Raw genomic sequence first — 26,536 nt, 5'->3', positions numbered from 1 at the left:
ATTCGGTCAACAATAGGACCAGACTTGGTAACACAGGCCTTTAACCACAGCACTGGGCGGCAGAGGCGGTGGATCTATATGAGTTCAAAGCCAGCCTGGCCTACATAGTTGCACATTGTCTCAAATAAAAGAAAAAAGAAAAAGAATGAGAGAGAAACACACATACACACACTCACACACACACACACACACACACATGCAGATTAATTGATTGTTTGATTGCGGGGGGAGGGGAATGAGAGAGAAAGATAAAAGAGAAAGGGAAAAAAATGGGCAAAAGATTGGCGTGGCTGGCAGTGAACATGTGTGGAAAGGTGTGCCGTCAGGCTGAGCGCTGGTGCACGGGGTTAAAGAGCTTCGGAAGAGCTCTTAGTGTGGAAAGAGCTGACATGAGGAAGGCTGGAGTTCTGCGTGCATGCGCGAGTGGGGAGTGGCTTAGGCACACTGGGCAACTGACAACTTCCCAAAGGCAAAGAGGTTCCTCAGCGAGATCTTTTGAGTCCATGCCTGCTCTAGACCCTTGCTTGCATATGTGCTGCACAGCATTGTTTGTGATGCTTCAGGATGCAAGGTTCATGATGTGAGGGTCTGCCCGCAGGTGGGACATCACTCTGCAGAGAGACACAGTGACTCAGACTCTCTTCTAGACAAGTGTATAGTGTGCACGGCAGTTACAGACAACTCTATAAAATGCAAAGGACTCCATGGTGAAGGGGCTTGCCCGAGCTTCTGCAGAAAGGATAGGGTCTGCTGAGGGCCTGGGGGTGATGTGCTCAACTGTCCTGAGAAGGAGTGGCTCACAGGTGACAAAGCATCTGACCATCAACTATAAATCACAAGTGAACACTTGTTTGTTTGTTTGTTTGTATGTTTGTTTGACTTCCTGTTGATAAAGTCTAAGGTTTTGCTGTGTGTCCCAGACTGGCCTTGAACATGCCACCCTCTGGCTGAAGTGGCTCACCATAGTTGGTATCAAAATCTTAAAATGTTGTTTGTGAACCAGTGTGTCCCCAGACTCCACAGACAGGTGAACTGGAGTAGGGAGCCCAGTCAGCGAGAGCACTGCCTGCTGCACTGTCCCTGAGCCCTGGGAGCTTGTGGTGGGTGGCCACATTGGCAGTGTCTGTTGGGCTCTGTGTGCTTTGGGAGAAGGCCGCAGCTTCCGCCATAGTTCTGTTCTCTCTTGTGGCTTCTAGAATTTTGGTTGATGGTTGCCAGTTAGGGTTGTGATGAACACCATGACCAAAGCAGCTTAGGGAGAAAAGGGCTTGTTTCAGCTCACACATCGCAGTCACACTCTGAGGGAAATCAGGACAGGAGCACAAGGCAGGAAATGAAGCAGAGGCCATGGAAGAGCGCTGCTCACCAGCTGCTCCTTATAGGCCACTCATGGTACTTACTGTACTGCCCGGGACGGGAGTGACACCGCCCATTGTGGGCTGGAGCTGAGCCCCACATATAAATCAGCTGAGAAAGTAGCCTTGCCTGCAGGCTGGTCAGCCATAGTCATTTTTGCAGTTGAGTTTGGTTCTTCCAAATGGTTCTCGAACCTTCCTAAGGCTGTGACCCTTTAATACAGTTGGTGATCCCAACCATAAAATGGTTTTCCTTGCTACTTTGTTGAAGCTTTGCGTGAGCTTCCTGCTCTTCCCCATGGAGCCGGGTTTCTTTGCTGCATCTGCACTTGCTAGGCCCAGCCAGTCTTAGGGCTCACATGGGGAGCGCATCTGAAGAGAGAAAGATAAATGAGGCTCTTCAGGAGTGTGGACGATACACAGGAGAGACAGTGGAGGCATGCTATTTCTGCAGCATGGTGACTGAAATTACAAGCACAGTACACGCCTCAAAAGCCACTGTGTCTATTCTGTCTTTAACACGGCCGGGTGTTGGTGGCGCACGCCTTTAATCCCAGCACTTGAGAGGCAGAGGCAGGTGGATTTCTGAGTTCGAGGACAGCCAGGGCTACACAGAGAAACCCTGTCTTGAAAAAAAAAAAGTCATTTTCAGGCTGGAGTGATGGCTCAGCGGTTAGGAGCACTGACTGCTCTTCCGAAGGTCCTGAGTTCAAATCCCAGCAACCACATGGTGGCTCACAACCATCCATAAAGAGATCTGATGCTCTTTTTTGGTGTGTCTGAAGACAGCTACAGTGTACTTACATATAATAAATAAATCTTTTTAAAAATGTTTTCATTTGAGAGCTTTTTGTTGTTGTTTGGTTTTTGTTTGTTTTTCAAGACAGTGTTTCTCTGTAGCCCCGACTGTCCTAGAACTAACTCTGTAGAACAGACTGGCCCCAAACTCATAGAGATCTGTCTGCCTCTGTGGCCTGAGTTATTAAAGGTGTTTTATTTTTTTATTTATAGTTAATGGTAAGCCACAAGCAAGTGTGTGGTCAGATGTTTTGGTACCTGTGAAACCCTCCTACTTAGGACAGTCAGAGGTGTCTGTCACCACTGTCCCTGCTCAGGACAGTCAGAGGTGTCTGTCACCACTGTCCCAGCTTGAGGCCATTTTTAACTGGCCAGGCAGGGTGGTGCAGCCTGTCCATGACCACAGGGTGGCTCACCCAGGACTGTCCTCGCAGAGTTGCAGTTGTTGTGATTATCACCATTGCCACCTCCCTCCCCCCAGACAGGGTCTCTCTGTGTAACCTTGGCTGGCCTGAAACTCAATTCATAGACCAGGTTGGCCTGGAATTCACAGAGGCCACTTGCCTCTTGAGTACTGGGTTGGAATGTGAGCCATCACCGCCTGGCATGTGTCTTAAGGGCTAGTCAGGCAATGCGTTTGATGCTTCCTGTTGGAGATGTCACACCTACCCCCCCACTGGCCGTTGATAGTGGAATAGCTACGGCTTCTTTCTAGTTCATTTTGTTTTTGAGACAGTCTCTCTCTCTCTATGTAGTGTCAAATGTCCTAGAACTCTCTATGTAGACAAGGCTGGCCTTAAACTCACAGAAACCCTCTTGCCTTTGCCTCCTGGGTGCTGGCACTAAAAGAGTATGCCATCATGTCTCTACTCAGCTTTTCTGTTTTCTATTGGTCTGTCTGGAGGTTTGCTGGCTTTAGGCTTTCCTCCAGGTCCTTCCTGGGGCCTGTGCTGCCTTCTGGGCCAGACCATTGCCTGCCTGCTCCACTGCCTCAGCCAGGCTCTTCCTGTGCTCTTAGTATCTGCAGCCTCCATCCTCCATGCTGTGTTTTCCTTAAGATGTCTGGGAGGTTGGGTAGAGTAGGGGATCTTAGGCTGTGCCTGCTCCCAGGAACTTGTGTGCTGGGTGGGGACCGCAGCACACACAGCCACTGGCTGGTACAGAAGGAAGCACGTGTTTTGGTGGTTCTAGACAGAGGTGCTGCGTGTGGGGCTGGCCTGAGCCTGTGTGTTGCTTGCCTATTGTGTCCTTCGTGTGTGATGAAAGAGTCAGGTCAGTCCCAGCATTCTCTGCAGCTCTTGAGGAAGTAGTTGGTGCTGTGTGCCTCATCCCTCCTGCAGTGCCCGTGCCTCATCCCTCCTGCAGTGCCCGTGCCTCATCCCTCCTGCAGTGCCCGTGCCTCATCCCTCCTGCAGTGCCCGTGCCTCATCCCTCCTGCAGTGCCCGTGCCTCATCCCTCCTGCAGTGCCCGTGCCTCATCCCTCCTGCAGTGCCCGTGCCTCATCCCTCCTGCAGTGCCCGTGCCTCATCCCTCCTGCAGTGCCCGTGCCTCATCCCTCCTGCAGTGCCCGTGCCTCATCCCTCCTGCAGTGCCCGCTGGTGGAGCTGGAAGGGGTGGGTTCCTGGAGGCAGATGGCAGATGCCGGCTCCGAGTAGATGAGTACTGCATACAGGTGTATTAATCTCCCTGCCGTTGTGGTGGCCTGTCTTCCTCCTACTCCTGTGCTGAGTGGAGGGCGAGTGAGGCGAGGCCAGAACAGCACTGGGCCCTACCTGGCCAAAGTTGGGCAACTTGGAAGTTAGTCCCAGTGGGTCTCTGGGACTGGCCTGGGACTCTGAGTCTGTGTTCAGCTGCAGTGAGGGCCAGAAAACACGCACAGGCACAGCCGTGTCGTGGCAGAGTCCCCGGAACACGCACAGGCACAGCCGTGTCGTGGCAGAGTCCCCGGAACACGCACAGGCACAGCCGTGTCGTGGCAGAGTCCCCGGAACACGCACAGGCACAGCCGTGCTGTGGCAGGGTTGGAGTGCTGCTTTCAGCATGGCTGTCCTGTTGCCCTTGTTTGCCTGTGGGCTTCATGCTTTCCTTGGGTTCGATGCACCCTGTGGGATGGGTGTGGAAGAAAAGACTCCTGCTAGAAACAGGTTGCCAGCTGTCTACTTTGGGTGACTCAAGTTTTTACCTCAAATCTGGACTGTCAGGGTGGATGTGGGCCACACTCAGGGATTGTTAGAGGACAAGTCCCACTGAGGCGTCTGCTTACCAAGTGCACACAGGTCAGGATGGAAGCCAGGCTTCTGGCAGCAGCTAACTCAGACTGGAGTTAACCCACCTGTGAAGTCACTGGGTCTCTCCGTTTGCCGTGGCTCTCTCAGGTCAGGGTGGAGGTCTCAATACAGGGAAGGGATTAGATACCAGACTAAATGTGATGTGTCCCTTTTGGGCAGTGACTTACGGCTTATAGGCAGGATTTGTGTTTTTTATCTCCCAGTCAGTCTACTCCTCAAGCCTTTTGTGCCTGCCTTTCTAAGTGAATACTGGTTTTTTGCACAGACCACTCCCCTCCCCCAAGTAAACTCACACACACACACACACACACACACACACACAAACACACACACACACCAGCAGAAGTAGCTTCATTCAGGCTGCATAGCACTGCTGTGAGCCTAGGTATGCTGCAGTCAGAAGAGACAGGAGAGCCCAGCCAGTGCTGAAGACTGTGCTGGCTGCAGAGCTATGGCTTACAGCAGTGCCAAGCCCACAGGCCTGTGCAGCTTCTGCCATCAAACCCTGGTCACCTCCCAGAGGCTGAGGGCCCAAGCCAGCCTCGGGCTCAGGTTCCTATGAAGCCACAACACCCGTATGGCACAAACACCTGCTTCCAGATGCAGAGGCGGATTTCTGTGACTGGATGCTGTGTCCAGCATCACATGCACTATGAAGAGGAAAAAAACATGCTTAGCGCCCAGATGGCAGGCAGCATCCTTAGGAGTGACCCCCGTGGTCTAGTGACTCAGCGGTATGTGAATGCACTTGAGTGTGAGTGAACCCCTTTCCCATAGCAATGAGCCCTGGACAGTTAGACTCTGAGTGTGTGGCATCTGATTTGTAAGACTTGTTTATTTGTTTTTAAGGTCTTATGGTCTGATTCTTCAATAACATCAGTAACAAAGTCTTCCTCAGAAGTGACTGAATTTATTTCAAAGGTAAGGTGATTAAGGCCTCTCTAGCAGTGACATCATTGGTGTCTGTCCTTCTGCTAGCCATGACAATCTGCAGAGAGGCTCTGGGATCACAAGCATGAGCCTCCTTTATATGTCCTCTCGTGAGACTGGCAGTTGGCTTCCTGACCTATATTTTCTCATGTCTTTGCGATGTTTATCGAATCTTAGGCATTGTCTTTGGAGGGCTGTAGACTCTTGAGGAAATATGTCTATAGTGGGAACTCATCTCCCCCCAAGCCAGCAGTGAGGTTCTTGGGTCAGTCTAGGCAGGCACAGCTGGCTCTGGGACATCTTTGATGGGCTGCTATCTGCTGGGTCTTGAGCTGCCGGAGTTTTGGAGGGCTTTTCAGAGCCTCGCTTAATACGCAGCTCTCCCAGTGCCCGTGCACTGAGGCAGAAGATGCCTTCTGATTATGCACTCTCTCAGATGGTCGCCAGTTCCCATAGCCTGGTGCTAAACTTTTGGTAAGGGTAAGAGTAGGGTTCTCCACTCTCCTGTCCTGCTCCTGGTCCTAGACACAGGGCTGTCATGCCTGGGTTTTGGAGACTAGACTTCGTCAGAACCCCAGCCTTTCCTGGTGAGATTGTACCCATGAGGGTTTCATGTCCTTGCTCCCAGGCCAGAAGATGTTTACTCTTCTCCTCCAGAGCACGGCCTGCCTGGGAAGCTGGGGCCTTTTTTCTATACACTGGGCAAGAAGTAGTCAGTCTCTCCCCTAAAGGTCTTTAGGTCTGGTCCCAGGTGCTTGTGCCACCCTTGATGGCTCTGCCTCTGTATGATGGCCATGTGTGGAATACACCCATCTTACCCCGTCTGTGCTGACCATGGCATGGCATCGAAGAGTCTGCGTGTCTCTTGGAGGCCTGGTTCCTGTTTAGGTTGTGGTCAGGACCTGGCCCTGTGGCTCACTTTATGTTAGACTCAGGGAAAGTTGAGCAGATTGTGGGGCTTGGCTTGCCTGTGGTGGGACGGGTGTCTTGCAGAACCACAGGGGCTGGAAAGGTCCTACTGCAGCTGCTGCGGGGGCAGGCTGCTTCTGTTGCCGCCGCGGACACTCACCTTCCTTGTCGTGTCTTCCAGCTATCCCAGCTCTGCCCTGAAGAGAACTTGGACAAACTCATTCCTTGCTTGGCTGGCCCAGATTCCTTCTATGTGGAACGTAACCATGTTGATTTGGAAGCAGGCCTAAGGTAAATAAGGCTCTTGGCCAGGTGGCTGTGGCTGTTCTGGTGTGGGCTTGTCCCTTGTCTCCAGCACTATGCGTTGTGAGGGTTTGAAGTACGTGGACAACCTTAGAGTAAGGTGAGGATGAGGCGAAGGAATCAAATGTTGTACCTGTTGTGGAGCCTTGCCCCCTGGGATGTAAGCCGTCAGCTGTGCTGAGCGGTTAAAAGCTTTTCTGTGTCAGAGTGAAGACAGGCAGGCTTCCTGAGTCGTCACCGTGTCCAACACAGTGGTGCATGCTGTGCTCGGGCTCACTGGGTCTGTTTTCTTAGGGTTTTTGGTTTGTTCTTTGGTTTGGTTTGGTTTGTTTTGAGACTGAGGAAGGCCTTGCATTTGTAATCCTGCTTCTATCTCCCAAGGGCTGGGGTCCCAGGTGTGCTCACTACACACAGTTTATGTGGTGTTAGGGATGGAACGGAGGGCTTTGTGCACGCTGGATAAACATTCTACTACCCGAGCCACAGCCATGGCCTCGGCTGCTTCTCAAGTGCGGGAGAAAGCACAGTGTCTGGGCTCTGACACCAATGCTTTCTGTTGTGACTTGGTTCCAGCAGACTTGGGGACTCCAGGGGTCCAGTGCTTGTGTCACGGCTCTTGGAGAGCTCGAGTCTTTCCCTGCAGACGGACTTGAGAGGAACTGGACAAATGGAGTGAAAGCCAGAAGCGTCGGCTCGGGGAGGAGGTTTTCAGTTCTCCCAGTGTCAGCTGGTTTGGTTTGTGTCTTGGGCGTCGTTTCAGTGCTGACAAGCTGCTGTGTTGCTCCGCAGGTTCTTGGCTTCAGCCCCTTCTCACACGCTGAAGCACGACCACGTTAGGAAGTTCTTCAGTTCTTCATCTCCCTCCCAACAGCTCCAAAGTCCAAGTAAGTTTGTGAAGTGGTTAAGGACTGACTAAAGTTACGTCACCATTGTCTGTGAGGTTCTGTGATTCTTTCCTTCTCCTTTGTAGGTCCTGGCAACCCCTCCCTTCCTAAAGTGGGTGCCGTGATGGGTGTGTCTGGAAGGTTAGTGGCCCTTGTTAGCCAGGGTGCTCAGCAGCACTCCTGTGTGTGGGCAGCTGCTCTTGGAGCTGCTTGGCTTACAGCTCAGATAGTGCCAGGAGAGGGGTTGGGTGGAAGGAGCCCAGTTTATGGTCTTCTCATTGCTGGGTAGCTTGTTTGAACTCATGATCTACGGGTACCATTTTGTTCCTTCGAAGTGAGAGAACCGGGTAGCTCAGTTGAGTCTCTGGTGCACACAAAACACACAGAAAACAGGCACAGGAATGTCCCTGTGGGCACCGTGCTATGGGGAGGGACATTGTGGTGGTGGTCGTAGCGCAGGACCCCAGGTGTGCTGTGAGCTGAGCACCAGATGCCAGCTTGGCATACCTCTAAGCTCCTGGTGCCACTCACTGTTCCCTGTCCTTCAGGCCTGTGTGTGGCGTGGCTGGCATCCCATCCTCACAGAGCAGCGCCCAGCACCATCTGCAGCACTCGGCTAGCACATCTGCCTCCCTGCCCCACTGCTCCCACACAGGGGGCACAGGCTCAGCGCTGGCATACCGGACCCAAGTGGACAACTCGCCTACCATCCTTATGCCCTCCAGTCTGCAGACCCCTCAGCCCCAGGAGCAGAATGGGATTTTAGACTGGCTTAGGAAGCTGCGCTTGCACAAGTATTACCCTGTCTTTAAACAGCTCACCATGGAGAAGGTATGTTGGCTACTCAGAGGGTCACACAAGGGGCTTGGTGTTCCTCTAGTAGCCTGTGCCCTGTCCTCATTCCTAGAGGGGCCAAGTAAGGCTTTTAGACGCCATAACATGGAAGAGCTTGGGTGGTGACCATATGGCTTAGTGTCAGAGGGGACCAGAATTTCACTCCCAGCCTGCAGGCAAAGCAAGACTTTATATAGCTTTTAATAGTTTTATAGAGCTTGGAAATGTTTCAGGTCTTGACAAACCAGGAACTCTATGACTTGAAATGGCTCCATCCCTCAAGGTGCGATAGGCCAAAGCTCACTCAGATACCGTTTGCTCCTCTTTAAAGCACCTCCAATACAGCTCATGTCTCAGTGTGGCCAGCTTACAGGGACACAAGCAAGTGGGGCTCAGATAACCAATTGATGCATTTAATGGTCGGACCTGAGGTCATGGAAGAACTGGCCTGCTCAGAGAGCCATGTTTTAGTGGACAGCTTTGACTAGGAATACGTGTTGGCATTTTCTAAGCCTCAGTGCCTAAGCCAAGGGATTCCTGCACAAGGTATTTGAAGTCTCCCCCTGCTGGACAGGATGACTCTTAACAGCTCCACCCATCTAAAACTCCACTTGTTTGTTAAACCTGGAGATGGAGCTTTGTAGACATTGGGAAGTGCTTGAGATGCCGCTGCTCAGGGCCGTAAATATTAACGACAAGAGATTTTCTTCCTACCATTTGTCATAATGAGTTTGCACTCATTTCTACTCAGCGTTATGGTGAGGGGACTGAGTCCTGCAGCTGGCTGTAATGTGGTAAGCCAGATGTATGGCCAGTTGTTGGGGTGTCAGGCCTGTGAGTTCACCATTTCATCTGGATAATTCTGCCTTCCTAGATTTCTTGGGTCCTCACCAAACTGAAGGTGATTTGCTGGGGGGGGGGGGGATCTTCCAGGTCTTAAGCCAAGTAACTGTGCTCTGTTCCAGTGTGCGGAGGCTGGCGGACACCAAGTCTCCAGGGGCAGGGACAGCCTTCAACTGTAAATGTCTAGTGTTAGAACTGCATCCCTAAGCCGGGCGGTGGTGGCGCACACCTTTAATCCCAGCACTTGGGAGGCAGAGGCAGGAGGATTTCTGAGTTCGAGGCCAGCCTGGTCTACAGAGTGAGTTTCAGGACAGCCAGGGCTACAGAGAAACACTGTCTTGAAAAAAAAAAAAAAAGAAAAAAGAACTGGATCCCTGCCTAGTGACTGGGCTGCAGGGTGCCTGTCAGCTATCCTGTGAGGTGCAGACAGAGGCCACAGCTTCTGAGAGCCGTGGGAAGCAGTGTCGTGTCCTTGCTTTTGTGTGCTATCCCTTTGATCTGTTCCCCTCTGAGACCCCATGAGCTTCAGAGTCCTGGTGGTCATCTCGGTTACTGTCTTGTTTCTCCTCTGCAAGTTCCTGAGCCTCACGGAAGAAGACCTGAATAAATTTGAGTCCCTCACCATGGGAGCAAAGAAGAAACTCAAGACTCAGCTGGAGCTCGAGAAGTAAGCATGCTGTCAATCATCTGATGCATGCTGGGGGGCGGGGCGAGCTCGAGAAGTAAGCATGCTGTCAATCATCTGATGCATGCTGGGGAGGAGGTACACACCTTCAGTCCCAGCACTCAGGAGGCAGATCTCGTGTTCGAGGCCAGCCTGGTTTACAGAATGAGTTTTAGGACAGCCTGAACTATACAGAGAAACTCTGTCTCGAAAAACCAAAAAAGAAAGAAAAGGAAGGAAGGAATTAATTCTCTGCTGTGTGCTTTGCTGGGTGTGGCCACAGTGCGCTCCTAGTGCTTAGGCCAGAGATTGGGGGGTTGAGTTTGAGGTAGCTTGGGCTACATAGTGAGACTGTCTCAAAACACCAAATGGACATGGAATGAACTGTATTCATTTTAATTTCTCATGTGCCAAGCAGTGTTAGAACCTGCAGGTTTTTAAATGCCAGTGTCCGGGTTACTTTATTTTTTACCCAGTTCTCAGGGGGCATTCAGCACCACAAGGGTAGCTCCGGCCTCTGAAACCCTCTGGGAGACTCATGCACTACGCTTGTCATTCACAGGGAGAAGTCAGAGAGACGGTGCCTCAACTCCTCGGCCCCATCCTTGGTCACCAGCAGCGGAGTGGCTCGAGTCACCCCCACCAGCCACGTGGGGCCTGTGCAGCCTGGGCGTAGTAGCAGCCACGCTTCAGGTGTGTGAGGCCTTGTGTCCAGATGTGTGGTGGGTATACAGCTGTGGTATGGTGGGGTTTTGACTTTAGAAGAATTTAGACTTCCCAATCACTCTTGTTTTATATTTACAGGTTTTAAAAGATATTTTATGACTCAATAGTGTCTAGTACAGGCAAGTAACTGTACAGAAGGCCGTGGGTGCCAGCCACTAGTGCCTGGCCTAAGGTTATTGGGGCAGCAGTGTTAGATCCTGAACGCTTATGCTCCCGTCCTTCATGTGCTCGCCCATCCTGCAGGAAGCACTGAGCTCTGCTCTGCTCATCCTCAAGACGAGCAGCGCAGTGCAGCCTGGGAAGGAACCAGTGTGCACCAGACAGTGCTGTGGGGCTGGAGAGGTGGCTTAGTGGTAAAGAGCACTGGCTGCTCTTCTAGAGTTCGGTTCCCAGCACCCATATGGCAGTTCACAACTGCCTGTAACTTCAGTTCCAGAGGATCCAGTATCTTCGCACAAGCATAAATGCAGGAAAAACAAATGTATTTGAAATAAAAGTAAATTTTAAAAAAGAAAAAAAGAAGTGCCCTCTTTGACGTGTCACCTAACGTACCACCTTGAGTGCTTGGTGCAGTTTTCAGATTCTTGAAGCTTGGTCTGACTTTGGCCAGGCCCTGCTTCCTAGTGTCCACGTGGTGCTGACCTCTGCCTGCCTTCTCCACAGAGCTGCGGGTGGAGGTGGAGCCGCCGGCTCACCAGCTGCCCCGAGAGGGCAGCTCCTCCGAGTACTCCAGCTCCTCCTCCAGCCCCATGGGTGTGCAGGTTCGCGAGGAGAGCTCAGACAGCGCCGAGGAGAGCGACAGACGTAAGATCCTTGTGCTGGGGCCTGGGGCCTACCCACCCACAGAGCCTGCAGTACCCTGCTAACAGTCTTCCCTGTCCTCAGGTGTGGACATCCATGTCGAGGGGACTGAGAAGGAGAAGCCCGTGATGCTGCTGGCTCACTTTCCGTCCAGCTCTGCGAGACCCACGGCCCAGGTTCTGCCTGTGCAGAACGAGACCGGCTCCAGCCCTGCCGCTCACCACCCTCTGCCCCCGCAGCTCATGCCTGCAGCCTCCCACCTGGCGCCTGTCCGCATGCTGAACTCCGTGCACAAGTCAGACAGGGGCGGAGCGGACGTGAAGCTCCTCTCGTCGTCTGTCCACTCCCTTCTGTCTCTGGAGGAAAGGAACAAGGGCCCTGGTCCTAGAAGTGGCACGAAGGTGGACAAGAGCTTTGGTGGTGCTGTGCTGGACCCACTGCCCTCGGCAGCACCCCATCCACCAGGGCAGGGCCTCTCGGGCCTTGTAGAGAACAACGCGGTGTCACCTACCGTCTCCTTTGGTCCCCGGGCCAAAGTTGTGCATGCAGCCACACTGGACAGGGTGCTGAAGACAGCACAGCAGCCAGCCTTGACTGTAGAGAGCAGCTCAGCTACCACAGGGACACCGAGCACCGTCCTGCATGTGGCCCGGCCACCCATCAAGCTGCTGCTGGCTTCCTCTGTGCCCGCGGATGCTGCCATCGCCGGGCAGACTTCTTGTCCCAACAACGGGCAGATCAGCGTGCCCCCTGCAATAATGAACCCCCGGACTGCTCTGTACACAGCCAACACCAAAGTTGCCTTCTCTGCGGTGAGCAGTGTGCCTGTGGGCCCACTGCAGGGCAGCTTCTGCGCCAATAGCAACACTGCCTCCCCCAGCAGCCACCCCTCCACTTCTTTTGCGAGCATGGCCTCTCTACCCAGTTGCCCAGCCCCCAGCTCCAGTCCCGCCCTCTCTTCTGTCCCCGAAAGCAGCTTCTACAGTGGCGGTGCTGGCAGCAGCTCCCCAGGAAACATTCCTGCCTCAAGCCAGAGCCACCACCATCACCACCACCATCAGCAGCCCCCCGCACCCCCCCAGCCTGCACCGCCCCCACCTGGCTGCATTGTCTGCACGTCCTGTGGGTGCAGTGGCAGCTGTGGCTCCAACGGCCTGACGGTCAGCTATGCCAACTACTTCCAGCACCCGTTCTCAGGGCCGTCCGTGCTCACCTTCCCTTTCTTGCCCTTCAGTCCCATGTGTGGCAATGGCTATGTCAGTACCCAGCAGTATGGTGGTGGCTCTGCCTTTCCTGTGGTACACACACCCTACAATGGCAGCGTGACTCCAGACCCCGTCCTAGGTGGGCAGTCCACGTTTGCAGTGCCACCCATGCAGAACTTCATGGCTGGGACGGCGGGGGTGTACCAAGCCCAAGGCCTGGTGGGCAGCACCAATGGCTCCAGTCACAAAAAGAGTGGGAATCTGTCCTGTTACAACTGTGGGGCCACTGGCCACCGAGCCCAGGACTGCAAGCAGCCGTCCATGGACTTCAACCGGCAAGGTAAACAGGTCAGGGGGAGCCACGTCCTCCTTGCTCTGTGGCTTGTGGCTCCTGAGAGAAGGAAGCAGGAAACTTGCTTTGTTTTGTTCTTTAAAATGATTTTTATTCACACAGTTTTTTTTTTTTTTTTTTTTTAAGATTTATTTATTTATTATTATATGTACGTATACCGTAGCTGTCTTCAGATGCACCAGAAGAGGGTGTCAGACCTCATCACGGGTGGTTGTGAGCCACCATGTGGTTGCTGGGATTTGAACTCAGGACCTTCGGAAGAGCAGTCAGTGCTCTTACCCGCTGAGCCACCTTTCCAGCCCCCACAGTTTTTTTTTAAAGACATTTATTTATTTTATATATGTGAGTACATTGTGTAGCTATCTTCAGACACACCAGAAGAGAGCATCAGATCCCATTACAGATGGTTGTGAGCCATCATGTGGTTGCTGGGAATTGAACTCAGAACCCCTGGAAGAGCAGCCAGTGCTCTTAACCGCTGAGCCATCTCTCCAGCCCCAATAAACTTGTTTTTAAAGGCAACTTATTTAAAGAAACCCAGGCTTCTTCTGTACCCATGTTGGGCCATTCACAACTGCCTGTGGTTTTAGATCTAGGGAATCCACTGCCCTCTCCTGGCCCTCTGTACACACCTTAAAACAAGAACCCCAGATGCTCTACCCAAACACAAGAAGCTGGGTGCAGCCAGCGCTTGCTGCCACCTCCTGGAAGATCTGTAACACTTAAGGATTTAGCCATGAGATAAGGAATCCCTAGCTAGCATAGCCCCCTCTGTTGGTCTGTCCGTTGAGTGCAGCTGTGTGCCTGTGTCGGGCTGTGTCCTGCTGACTGACTGGCTGCTGCTTCCTTCCAGTGTTTGTTTCCTGTAGTTTGTGTTATCAAGTTGAAATGCCTACTATATGATGCCAGGTTTATTCTTTTGTTTCATTGTCTGGTCTCAGCCTCCAGAATGCTGGGATGATTAACACGTCACACCCCAGGTTCACCATGGTCAGGACAGTTGGTCCCACTCTGCCCAGCTCTGGGTTCCCAGCACCTCCATCTCTGGTTGTGCAGTTTCCCATTGATCCTCACCACCTGCAGAGCTTTTGAAGCCCAGTCAATACCTGTGGCCGGAGAATGCAGTCGTGGTGCAGGTTGCCGCATCCCTTCCCAGTGCCGGCCTGCATCTGCTCGGTCCAGGCCCTCCCTGCCCCTGGGTGTTGCCAGCTTGAGTGTGAGGTCTATGCCCAGAGAAAGATTCAAGGCACTGAGAAGTGGTCAGTGGTGCTCTGTCGGTCACTTCCCCCAGAAGGTCTCGTACCCGTGGCATGCGGCTGTGCGAGGGCGTGGTCAGTCCTGAGTGGCATCTCAGAGCAGGTGGGCGGTGTGTGCACTTTTGTGATTGACTCAGGCTTCACCCTCTTCTCTCTCTCTTTCTCTCTCTCTCTCTCTCTCTCTCTCTCTCTCTCTCGTTCTCTCCAGGAACTTTTAGGTTGAAATACGCCCCTCCAGCAGAAAGTCTGGACTCCACGGACTGATCCTTTTTTTTTTTTTTTGGCAACAGAACATTTTATTAAGCCATGAAAAATCACATAGAGAACTGAAGTCAAGTTGCTGTGGCGCCATGGAGACCTAAGGAAACCACAGAGAGCTGAAGTCGAGTGGCTGTGGAGCTTAATGTTTTTAACCCAAAGGTGCTTTACTTAACTATACTGGAGAGAGTCTAGTGTGCAAGTTCGTCAAACTCGATTTCATTGCCAAATTCCTAGTCTTGGAGCTTGGTCCAAGGATTGCCTAGTGGACAGCGCTATGGCATATCGTGGCCGTCACACCATCGCTGCAGCGTGAAGACCTGTCTCCTGAAGCTCGGTGGTCCTTCTAGGCTCACGTAATTCCAGGGCAGCTATGCACGACCTGAGTCAAGACTGCAGGTCGGGGTTCTCTCAAGTCCCCCAGTCGGATCCGGGACCCCTTTCTGGGCTAGGAAGCGCCCGCTGGATTTTGCTGTTTCCTAAAGTAGGAGCCTCCTCTCTGGCTTCTTAAGGATTGCACTACCTGACACAGGCCTCTGCGGTCTGGGAGGCAGACTCTGCTGGGACCCGACAATGTAGGGGACTCCCATCGGTGGGCATTGGAGTTGGCACCAGCAGGCTGCTCCGCCAAATACACCCCGAAGTCGATTGCAGGGTGTTCTGTAGACACTTGGAGCAGTTCCAGGTTTTTAATATCTTTTTCTGTAAACAGATTTACACGATATAGTAAATAAGTCATAGCGCACTCTCGACAACTTCATCTGTAAGGGTCCAGGTCCCAGGGGTCCGTTACCGACCGAGGCTGGAGACCACCCCTCCCGCTGGAGGCTTTGAGCCTGCTCTCTCCAAACAAGAACCAACTCTTGAAGACTGGGGGATGACTCGGCTTTGTGGGTTGGCTGTGACTGACGCGCCTCATTCTTCCGGAAGCTGGCAAGCTGTTGTCTCAAATGGCTTCCCCAGGACCCCAGCCCCAGAGCTCACTGCTGATGGATTCAGACTTGACACAGACATCCAGCAGTAATGCAGACCTGTGATTCATGAACAAAAGACTGGAAACTGTCGGCTTCTTTTGTATTAGGCTATGTGTTGATTGTTAATTCCGTTAAAATTGCCTGGAAAACTTCAGTAGAGAGATGCAAGACTCCTCCTCGAAACCGCTCACCAGTTGCAGTCCAGACCGGGGTGGGGGTGGGTCCTCACTCCTCAGCATGGTGTAAACGTTCGACACACCACAGCGGAGGCATAAGGGACTTAAACCTCCCTCCGAGGTTAAAGGGAATTTTATGCTCAAATAACATTATAATGCTAAAGCCTTCGGTATTAGAAAATCGATGGTAATATTCTGCCAAGGATTTTCCAGCCTCCTCCTCATGGAGAAGAAAAATCATAGTCCTTAAACATTCTTCAGACGGGACAGTCACCCTCATACAGAATTAGTGTAAATCACAAAATGCCCCAGAACTGGAGGCGTTGTGATCTAAGGCTTCATCGTATTCTAAGATGGCTTTGTCTGTGGAGACCCACGGAAGGCGTGAGTGTTGTGGATTCTATGCAATGCAGGATCGGGAGACGGCTGTTCTGTCCATGGCACAGTATCACATCTGTTCTGAGGGGATGTGATGAGGCGTTAGGGGATGCTCTGTTGATCTCTCACTCAGAAACACTACAAACGTCAATACAAGAACTGACACAACTTTGCCTTAAAGAGCACCAGACTGGGATTGGTCGTATTGTGTTAATAAGGAAGACTTAGAGTGTTCACTGATGTTTACGATTTTAATATTTCTGAAGGCCATCACCGTGGCCTGGGTATGTGCTGAAAGCCAAACTTTTAAATTTTTTGGTTTTTTTAAACAAAGAAATATTTTAAATAAATCCTATTTCAACACAGAAGTTGTTGAAAACTGTCTCATAGCAAAAGAAAAAAAATCATATTTAAGTTTTCTGTTTTGTGGTCAGTATAGGGAATGGAAGTGTCTTACAGCTGTTGACCTGAAAGACAGCAGTCTTCTGTGGCAACACCCACGTTACCTTGTGGCGGTCAGTCGAGGGGAGCTCCAGCACCATCTCGGCTGTCCAGGCAGCAGAAGTCTGTGTCTGGAAGCTGCCGGCTGCCTTTGGAAGAGCTGTGTGGTGTGGCATTTCTGTGAAGCCGAGCGACCGGCCAGCGAGGATGAAAGGACCATGGCAGCCTAGAAGCACAGGTGGATGTTGGCAGGTGGGGCTCGCCCGCCCGAGAGCCTGGAGTCAGCCTGGCCAGCAGGCACTTCCTCAGCAGACGTCATTGTCACACACCTGACAGACCAGCCCTTTCCCGTCATTTCTCTAAAACTGCTCAGTCAGATGGCAGTGGTGCCCAAGTGGGCTGGCCCAGGACTCCCATCGTCAGATTCCAATCCTGTGTTAACATCTCAGGGTGCAGAGGGGGATTCAGATAGGAAGGCGGGCACAACGCTGGAACCAACAGCTCTGTGACCTTTTTGTTGTAGCAAAATAATCCTTTTTCTACTTTCCTTTGTCGTTTTTATTTCATGGTCAATAGTGAAAATTAGAAAGTGTTTTAATGCTGAGAACTCCTCTAACTGCTGCCGGGCAGGCACCGAGGGACAGGAGCGCTCACAATGGAGACGGTTGCTCTTGAGCTATGGTTGGGTGTCAGGAAACCAGTGGCATGATTATCTCCAAAGATGACAGCAGCTGGCCTCTCAGTACAGCACTCAGCAGTTTCCGTGTGGAACTCATGAGGCTTCCAGTCGTTTCTGCAGGTCAGCCTGGCTTGTACCACACGCCGTGCACGTGTGCCATGACAGTCCTGTGAGGACAGCCCGCTGGGATCGGGTCTCACCCGCCTCTCTCCGTCCCTGCTGTTTGGTCTGATGGGCTAGTTTTACATCCAGCTAATGGGTGACATTACTTGCCGAAGTCTTAAAAGGTTGCAGGGACTTGGGCTGTCTGTTGAACCTCATCCCAAGAACAGGCTTGGGGAACTTGAGTAGGGACAGCCATCCTCTCCAAAATGCAGGTGACTCCTATAGAGCAAATCGGGCGGCCCAAAAAACCATCAGTCCAGGGATGTGATTGCTGACCGACCCTTCCCAGGGTTTCACTGAGAATGTAGGCACCTGTAGTCAACACTTGGCAATATTTCAGAAACCACATACTGTACTGGCAGGCCCAGGCCGGCGCACTGCTCTGCCACAAGGGGGCAGTAACACAGCCTTCAGCACAGGTCCGTCCCGGAGCACACAGAGGTGTTGGTACCAAGACTGAAACCTTCACAGATTCTATTGGGCATATTTTCTTTTTAGGAATGAAGGACAATTCTCCCATTTTTGAGCCATTCTTTTGTCAATTCTACAAAATTGCATGTAACTTTATAAATATTTTTAAAAGATATAGTTTTGTAAATATTTAATATTCTGCTAATTTGATTTTGAATTGTAAATGTCAAGTATTCTGTTTTTGGGGTTTTTATGTTTTATTATACTTTGTTAAAAAGGACAAATTGTACATTTTTAGACTGTTTTTATGAGTAAATTTAATGTACGGAAAATAAAAATTAAAAAAAAAACTCAACATGTTCACCATTCTCAGATTTTTTGGGGGGGCGGGGGGTAAGACGGTTTCTCTGTATAGCCCTGGCTGTCCTGGAACTCACTTTGTAGACCAGGCTGGCCTCGATCGAACTCAGAAATCCGCCTGCCTCTGCCTCCCGAGTGCTGGGATTAAAGGCTAAAGGCATGCGCCACCACATAGGGCCATTCTCAGATCTTTTGTCATTCGTGGCTGTCAAGGTTCTCAGCTTTAAACATTGTTACATAGGACTCTAGGCTATCACTTGCCCTGCCCTTCCAGGATGAGGACCTGCTGACAACACTGCTGGACCCCAAAGGCGCCTGCCACCCAGAGTAGTGTCCAGGCTGCCCCGAGGAGACTGCAGCAGCTTTGCAGAGCCTGCCGTCTGCTCTAAGCTGAAGTTGGTTACAATGTCCTCCCAAGTGCCAGCAGCTATCCACATGAGTAAATCTTTTGGTGTGTTCCCATGGCACCAGAGGGCACCTGATAGCTGGCAGGTCAGTCAGAGATTGAGTTTAAAAGCAGGAGCTGGTGGCAAGGTATCGACCAAGGAAAGGAGGTTACCGCCCCTCCCCTCTCCTCTCCTCCCCAGCAAGAGCAGCCTGGGTATACTGCAGAGCCCAGTTCCCACGATGACAATGAGACATCACTCAGGACAGGTTCGTTGTGCCTTTATTAGTGCATCAGAGTGTACAGGTGTCCTATAATGGAGGCCGCCCGCCCTCTGAGCAGCATCTTTAAAGCAGTATTACAGGAATCCTTACTGATCGCACCATAGTTATAAAAACCAGGGACATAATGACGTATACAACCTACACAAGACAGAGCAGTGAGAATTTACAGTGTAAAATAACATTGAGGGTTAGCAAAGACAGCTGCATGCAGGGAAGGTGGGTGCCTGTGGGGAGCTAGGTGGGAGGTGGCTATGCTGGCTTCAGTCCATGACAGCAGGCAGCTCTGAGATCCTCAGACCACGAGTGAGTGAGTGACCAGGGATGGCCTGGTGTCACAGCGGGCCACATGCAGGAAGCAGAGGCTAGCTTTAGCTGAAGTGGCATGTCTATCAAAAGCATGTCTTCTGTTGCTGTTGTCCTCACAGCTGACATGTATGTACTGACATGAAATGGGGAAATCCCAACAGCTGTCAGAACCACCCTTACAGAGACAGTTACACACCAACAAAGAGCTGTGAGCCAAGTCTGGAGCATTGGACTTGCAGTCTACCACTTGACAACCACATCCTAAGGCCAGCGCTTGCTCTCCCTGAAGCAGGCATGGACCAGACAGAATTCAAACCAGGAGAGAAACAGCTCTCCAGTCGCTTAAGCTGGGTCAGCAACCCCTGGACAAGCGGAGACCTGGCCTCAGCAGAAGGGCGTATGGTAACATCTAGACAGCAGCGAGCTGCATGTCCCTGCACTGCTGAGTGAAAGGGTGTGGCTGGGGTCAAGACCAGGACCCGGCTTAGAGCTATATCCTACAACACCAGACCTGCTTAGGGCAAAGCCAGGGCCCTCTGGGGGCCTCTGCTAGGCAACCTGGGCCTTCAGAGGGGCTTCTCTGCTGAGTGGGAGCCCTTTTAGAGAAGGCAGCAGGTCCCAGGAAGAGACTGCCCCTGACACTGCTCTTCTGTTTTAAGTCCCTACTAGGGAGAAAAATGTCAAAATAACTTGATCTTTTTATTGGCAACTTAGGATGCAAAAAGTATTTTATTTTTAACTTCTAAAGTTTGAACACAAAATAGCCTAGTTTAGACGAGTTTCCAAGCTGAGTGCACTTGCATGGAGCTCAGTTTCTGGCTGATGAACAGTTCCTAATACCCTATGTGGGTGCCTACGTTCTCATCTGTGGGTGGTGAGCCGTCCAGCGTCCGCTGGTAACATCCCTTTTTGCCTTGGTAAGGGCTTAACAACCATTGGCTTTGTTGGAGTCTTACACAGCCATTGCTGTCCCGAATGTCTCCTGCGAGGCATAAACCATGTACAGGAAGCCGTCTTCATCTCTCTCACTCTCGTACACTTCGGAGATGGGAGTGGACACACTCACCATGCTGTGCCCATTCACCAGGAGGAAGAAGGCTTGGTTAGCATTGAGCTGCAAGCGCCGTCTGTGGAGAGAAGAGAGCAAGACTCACTGAGGTCTGCATACTGTGTACAGAACTTAGGGCCTCCAAAAGCCCACAGACCAGCAAAACCAAGCATGCCCACAGCCCACAGTGATGGCTGTGATCAGGGTCTGACATCCACAGCGTTCACAGCCTATATCTGATCACAGCCTTCCAGTTGCTGCAGCTGTGAGTTCACACCCTCTTAAACTCCCAGCTGTACAGTGTTCCAAACAGTTTGCGAGGCGGGGAGAAGCTCAGACTGGGGGCCCAGCAGCAACCCACCATGCCTAGCAAACTTTACAGAGTCATCACTCAGTAGGCATGACAACCCTTTGGTCCCTCTGGTGTGAGCACGTTCCCAGCTGACCTGAGGTCACAAAGCTGAGGCCGGGCACTGACTTACAGGGCATGAAAGCAGCAGGAAGGACCTGAGGCTGGCACTGAGGTGGTTAAAGGAGAAGCATCACTCAAGGAAACGGGGAAGGAGAGAGGTGGCCAGATACCTGATTATCTTGATGAGCTCGCTCATGTTCACGTGGTCAGGCACCAGGAACTTGGTCTTGTCCAGGACGGGCAGCTGCTTCTCCCCCTTGTATCGCTCTATAATCACCTGCAGAGAGAGGCCAACTCAGCAGCGCACACACTGCTCCCCATGCTGAGCCCAGCACATCATGCCTACTGCAGCCTTTCTTTGCTTGTCCATAGCACTCCCGTGACCAGTGCTCAGTCACAGCTTTGCCACTGTCCCTGGCAAAACTGTGGCAAGGCAACCAGGCACCTCTGTTGTCTGAACTGTGATAGGATTAAAGATGCATGCTGGGCTGGTGAGATGTCTCAGTGGGTAAGAGCACCCGACTGCTCTTCCGAAGGTCAGGAGTTCAAATCCCAGCAACCACATGGTGGCTCACAACCATCCGTAATGAGATCTGACTCCCTCTTCTGGAGTGTCTGAGGACAGCTACAGTGTACTTACATATAATAAATAAATCTTTAAAAAAAAAAGATGCCACACCCAACTACTGTTTCACACTGTGGCTGAGGGTGTCCCTAACTCTGTATTCTCTACCTACGTCAGCCTCCTATGCTAGAATTATAAACAGGAGCCTCACACCCAGCAACATATTCAGCCCAAGTTTTATGGACCAGATGGTTGTGAGCTACCATGTGGGTGCTGGGAATCAAACCCAGGTCCTGTGAGAGCAATAATAGCTCTAAGCCACTGAGCCTCTCTCTGGCCCCAAAATAATTGAGAAATATTAAAAGCAGCCTGGGTGCTAGAGAGATGGCTCAGCAGTTTAGAGCACTGACTGCTCTTTCAGAGGTTCAGAGTTCAGTTCCCAGCAACCACATGGTGACTCACAACCATCTGTAATGGGATCTGATCTGGTGTGTCTGAAGATGGCTACAATGTACTCATATATATAAAGTCAATAAATGTCTTTAAACATTAAAAACAATATATGTAAACTATACACACACACACATATGTGTGCCTGGTATGGTGGTAAATGCCTTTAATCCCAGCACTTGAAAGGCAGATCTGAGTTTGAGGCCAGCCTAGTCTACAAAGTGACTTTCAGGACAGCCAGGGCTACATAGTCAAACCCTACACCAACAAACAAATCTTAACCAAAATAAATGGTTAGGTATGTTAGGTATGGATATAAGGGCACATATTTACAATCCCAGTATCTGGAGGCTCAGGAAGTGAACTGCTTTGAATTCAAGACTAACCTGGATGGGTCCAGCTTCAAAATCAAACCAAACCAAAAAGTTGCTAGCACTGGTGGGCCTGAGACCCTCAGAATACCATGGTTTCCAGGTGCCCGGACAACAGAAATCCATGCCTGGTCACAGCATGGCAGAGATGGACACTGTCACGTGCTACTTCCAAAGGGAAAGTGCTTGCCTCCACACATGGTGGCAAGCAAGGAGGAGGTACCCACAGGGAATGCCAGCTCTGGGTGCCACACATCCGGGGCTGCGAAGCAGCCTCCATGAGAACAGAGCAGAGAAGGAGTACTCCTGCACAACACCAGAGCATGGGGACATCAGGGGACGTCCCTGCCGCTTTTCCTACCTCACTGTCCTGAGACGGGCTGTAAGCAGGTCCCAGCCCCTTGTTGGGAAGCCACACAGTGACACTTCACCCACTCCCTAACTTCTGCTTTATTCTCTAGTTTGGGAAGACAGATTGGCTGGTCTGAAAGAGGCCTCTGTCCTCAAGGTTTGCAGCCTGGAAGGACTGGGAGCCACCACTGTGGCCACCCTGTTCAAGGAGCCCAGCTCTCGCGGCTCTTTCTGCAAAGATCCCATAGCTACTGTAGGAGCCACTGGCTGTGCTGAGACCACAGCTCACAGGAAGCCGTGTGCAAATCCTGGCAGGCTCAGGCAGCTGTGCTTCCTACAAGTAGGTCGGGCAAGCACTACAAAATGAAGGACGGTTTCAGTCCAGGAAAAGCTACTCACAGCTCGGCCCAGGAAGCACACTCCAGGAAGCCCCACCCCCAGGTGAGGACGGACTTGGATCTGTCCAGCCAGCTCAGAACAGCATGCCCCCCCCCCCGCCCCCCACAGCAAGAGTCTCAGCCCCTTCCCTTAACAATACGCCTCTTTCAGAATGGAACAGGGCTGTGGAGAAAGCTGCACAGGGACATGCATGCAGGACACTGGGAAAGAGGTTTGATACCAGAATCTCCCCAGAACCTGGGGTCGAGCTGGAGAACAGCCATTTTAAGCAGTGGCCTGTCCATGCCTCACTCTGCATGCGGCTCTGTGTAAGGTCTAGAACCGGGGCACAGGATATACAGGGTACTGAGTCCTTTCCCATAAAGCAGCCATGCCAGCACTGACTAGCATAGGAGTCATCCTTATTTCCTTAGTGACAGCTGGAGTGCAGTTCAGTCAAGCCCCAGCCCCACAGAGAGAAGACACAAGGGTCTGACCCGCCTGCCCCTTTTCCCTCTGCTCAGATCAGGGGCCTGTGGTTTCCCGGGACTCCTGGGGGCTCCTATGGGGTTAGGGTCCCCTCTTGCGGCAGGAGAACCTACTGGGATCTTGGTGGGGTGCTGCTCCCGGATGAGCCGGACATCTTCCACTCTTTGTTCTGCAAGAAAGAGACATAGTGACATCAGGGGCCATACTGCCAGGGTCTGCTGGGACTGTCCTATGTGGAGGCAGTCAGTGGAGCTCACCAACATGGCCCAAGGGGTAAAGCCCTTGTTGCAAAGGGGCTGCTAATCCAGATGGACAGCCACACAGAACAGGGTACCTGTATAACCTGGGGGGCAGGGGTGTCTCTAGACCTCTTCCTTGACAACTTTTTTTTTTTTTTAGTTTTTCAAGACAGGGTTTCTCTGTGTAGCCCTGGCTGTCCTGGAACTCACTCTGTAGACCAGGCTGGCCTCGAACTCAGAGATCTGCCTGCCTCTGCCTCCCAAGTGCGTACGCCACCACTGCCTGGCCCCTGATAACTTCTATCATCGCTTTTTGTGATAGGCTGTCCGGTACCATAGCTTAGCCTGGAACTCAGGTAGCTAAGGATGACCTTGAACCCCATGCTGTGCCCGAGGTCTTTGGCCAGTCTTCTCTTCATTTTCAACACTGTAGCAAGCTTTCTGCACTGCAGGGTGCAAGCAGCTGGCCAAGCCACTGGGGATGGACTTGGCCTGCACCTTTCTCTACTCTAAAGCACTGGCTGAGCCCTCTGCCCCATGTCTCCGTCACACCACAGATGGGATGGGGCCATCTATACACAGGGCTCCCTGCCCCTTCCCAGAGGAACCCTCCATTGTACACCTGCCTACCACCTCAGGGTTTAGTCACTGCACTGATTTCATTCTAACAAACAGCCACTTACACACCTGGCACACTATGCTTCCGGCCTTCAGAGATGGCTCAGTAGTTCAGAGCAGCTTCTCCCCAGGAGGACCCAGGCTCAGCTCCCACCACCCACAGCTGCTCAGTCACCTATAACTCCCTTTTCTGACATCTATGGGCACAAGGCATGCACAGGGTGCAGACATGTATGTAGGCAAATGAGCCATACAGATAAAATGTAAAAGAAAAAGTTAAACGCACAGCACCTAAAACCCGGCTCGGCAAGCTCTAGGCCAGCTTGAGCCACAAACAAAACTTGCCAGGCTGTGGTAGCACATGCCTTTATTTAATCCCAGCACTGAAGGCGGATCCCTATCGGAGTTGGAGGCCAGCCTGATCAGGGCTACATAGAGAAACCCTGTCTCAAGAAACAAACAGCCAGCCAGGCACAATGGCACACCTTCAATCCCAGCATTCAGGGGACAGACGTGAAGATCTCTTGAGTTCAAGGCCAGTCCGAGCCACACAATGAGACCCTGTTTAAATCAACCAACCAATCACTGACAGCAGAAACCCCTTGCCTTCATTGAGATGGGAGCAGGGCCAGAGATCTAAGGGCAGAAATGGTTAAAGCTGGTAAGAGGAGACTTGCAGGGTCCACCACAACTATAAAGGGAAAGTCAGGAATAGTTGTCTTTACTAAAGCAAACAAGGGTCCAAACTGAAGGCCTAGAGGATCTGCCCAGCCCTGGCTGGCTGTAGGGCCAGGGAACTAGGAGGCAACCTGCAAGAGCTGAGACACTTTTTAAGCAGACAGCTGTGCAGAGGCCAATAGCCTGTACTGAAGCCACCTAGGTGTGTAGTTGAGAGGGAGGGTCTCGCTGCATCATCTCCAAGGCTGGGACTAAAGGCGTGGATCACCACCCCTGGCAGCAGCAATGCCTTCACAGGGATGGGAATTCTCCCCGGGGCTATTTATTTAGGCTGAGCAAACAAGCTTTCCTGCGGATACACACCCAGTAACCTGGAGTTTAGGACCGTTTTGGGGGTGGGGAAGCAAACACTGGATCACCCCAGAAAAACTCAGTGGAACCACTTGAGAAGCCTGAAATCACGTGATCAGTTCTAAACTTGGGAAATTGGGCGCGTCCTTCTAAGAATCTGCAAGCCTACACGGGCCTCCTGGCTGCCAGTCTCCTTCCTTACAGCACTGGGGATGATCGCTGCTTACTGGAAGTGTAAGAATTTATAACAGAAAGCTAATGGGACTCTGCCACTAGGCGGACCCTGAGCTTCACCGCCCTAAGCCCCACCCAGGTGCTTCAGCTACAAAGGGTCGGTTTGGGGTGAGCCCTACCTAAATCCATCCACCTTGTAAACATTCCCGCAGTCTGGATAGTGGAAACTCTAGAGCTCCAACCTAAATCCCTCCAAACTCACTGGAAAGGAGCAAGACCGGTCCTGGCCTCCTCAAAGGGGCCGCTTTGAACATCTGTGTGGGGAACCTCTCAACTGTCAGTGCCCACCAGTTTAGGTCCAATAAAGTCAAAAAGCAAAGGAAAGCCGCAGCAATCGGATGCCCGCGCTTTCTTCAGAATAGCTGGGTTAGGGAGAGAGGGAAGGCAATCTAGAGAAAAACAATCGCAAGCCAGATGGAGCTTCGGAGAGATTACCCCCGGCCACTCTGGGGACCCGCGTCAGAGCTAATGTTTGTGCACGGCTCATTTTCCCCAACCCACACTCCTTTCTTGAGGGCTGTTCCAGAATAACTTAAGATCAGTACAAGCAAACAAAACAAAACAGCTGTTAAGTTTCCGTTATGAGACAAAGGCCACCCCCCCCTCCACACACACACATATGCCCAAGACGACTTCGGGTGCAAAGGCGGCTGGGTGCTGCTCCGAGGCTTGCGGGGCGCCCGGACCTGGGGCCCACGAAGGACACAGCCAAGCGCGCAGAGCCTGCGGTACCCTACGCCACCGGGGTCGGGCCTCCAGTCCCGCAGGGGACGCCGAGCCCATCGGCGACCGACGGCCAAGGCGACGCTGAGCACCCGAGCTACCCCGGAGACCGAACCCCCCCGAGACCAATATCCCACTGGCTGCGTCGCTCCGGGCCCCGCCGGGTCTCGGCCCCGCAAGACACCACCGGCGTCCGGGCATTCAGCGCTCCCGGCACCCGGATCTCCCATCCCCGGGCCCGCGGGGCTCACCAAAGCTCCGGCGCTGCTTGAAGGTCTTCTCGGACGGCATGGCGCGCGGGGGTCCCGAGCCAGACGATCTGACTCCGGCGACGATCACTTCCCTTGTGTGTGTCTCAGTCCGCAGCCGAGTCAGGTGACTCGCGGCGCGTCACCGAGGGTGGGGCCGAGGGCGGCCCCCGAGAGCGGCCATGACAGGCGTGGCGGAAGCTCGGCGGCGCGCAAGCGTGCACGCGCCCAAGCCATGCGCCTGCGCCTACGCCAGCTACGCTGGGCGCTCGCTGGGCACACGCTGGGCGAGCATCTGTTAACTGTCTGCGTGGGTCGGGCGCTGGTGCGATGGAGTCCTGCAGACTTCATTCCCCTTCAGTCCTTGCATGATCCAGCTGGTGGTCCAATGTCCGCTCCCTTGCCGCTGTATTTG

General features: G+C 52.4%; 2 protein-coding genes across 5 annotated transcripts in view; one reads left to right on the top strand and one right to left on the bottom strand.

The window, feature by feature from the left end:
• Zcchc14 (zinc finger, CCHC domain containing 14) overlaps nt 1–17,992 on the top strand; it is a 54,095-nt gene extending 36,103 nt beyond the window's left edge. Inside the window, exons 4-13 of one of the 3 annotated variants that reach the window (XM_006530667.4) lie at nt 5,292–5,363; nt 6,463–6,572; nt 7,374–7,468; nt 7,555–7,609; nt 8,017–8,299; nt 9,721–9,812; nt 10,372–10,502; nt 11,199–11,339; nt 11,421–12,881; nt 14,440–17,992. In XM_006530667.4, coding sequence (XP_006530730.1) covers nt 5,292–5,363; nt 6,463–6,572; nt 7,374–7,468; nt 7,555–7,609; nt 8,017–8,299; nt 9,721–9,812; nt 10,372–10,502; nt 11,199–11,339; nt 11,421–12,881; nt 14,440–14,459 — 2,460 coding nt within the window. In that variant the 3' untranslated portion in view covers nt 14,460–17,992. The other 2 variants (NM_080855.2, XM_017312569.2) reach the window with 2 other exon arrangements.
• On the bottom strand, nt 17,929–26,251 carry Map1lc3b (microtubule-associated protein 1 light chain 3 beta). 2 transcript variants are annotated; one of them, NM_001364358.1, is made up of 4 exons: nt 26,125–26,251; nt 23,039–23,199; nt 20,597–20,703; nt 17,929–20,093 (listed from the first exon to the last, which is right to left on the bottom strand). In NM_001364358.1, the coding sequence occupies exons 1-4, from the start codon at nt 26,162–26,164 to the stop codon at nt 19,919–19,921; spliced, it is 483 nt and encodes a 160-aa protein (NP_001351287.1). In that variant the 5' UTR covers nt 26,165–26,251; the 3' UTR covers nt 17,929–19,918. The 2 variants fall into 2 exon arrangements, with proteins under 2 accessions (NP_001351287.1, NP_080436.1); NM_026160.5 differs by having other exon boundaries at nt 23,144–23,199.
• Nucleotides 26,252–26,536: the final 285 nt, after the last annotated feature.

Source organism: Mus musculus, chromosome 8 (assembly GCF_000001635.26).
Source record: "Mus musculus strain C57BL/6J chromosome 8, GRCm38.p6 C57BL/6J".
Classification (NCBI taxonomy): domain Eukaryota; kingdom Metazoa; phylum Chordata; class Mammalia; order Rodentia; family Muridae; genus Mus; species Mus musculus.
Note: the sequence above shows the minus strand (reverse complement) of the source record. Positions and strands in the feature narration are given on the sequence as shown.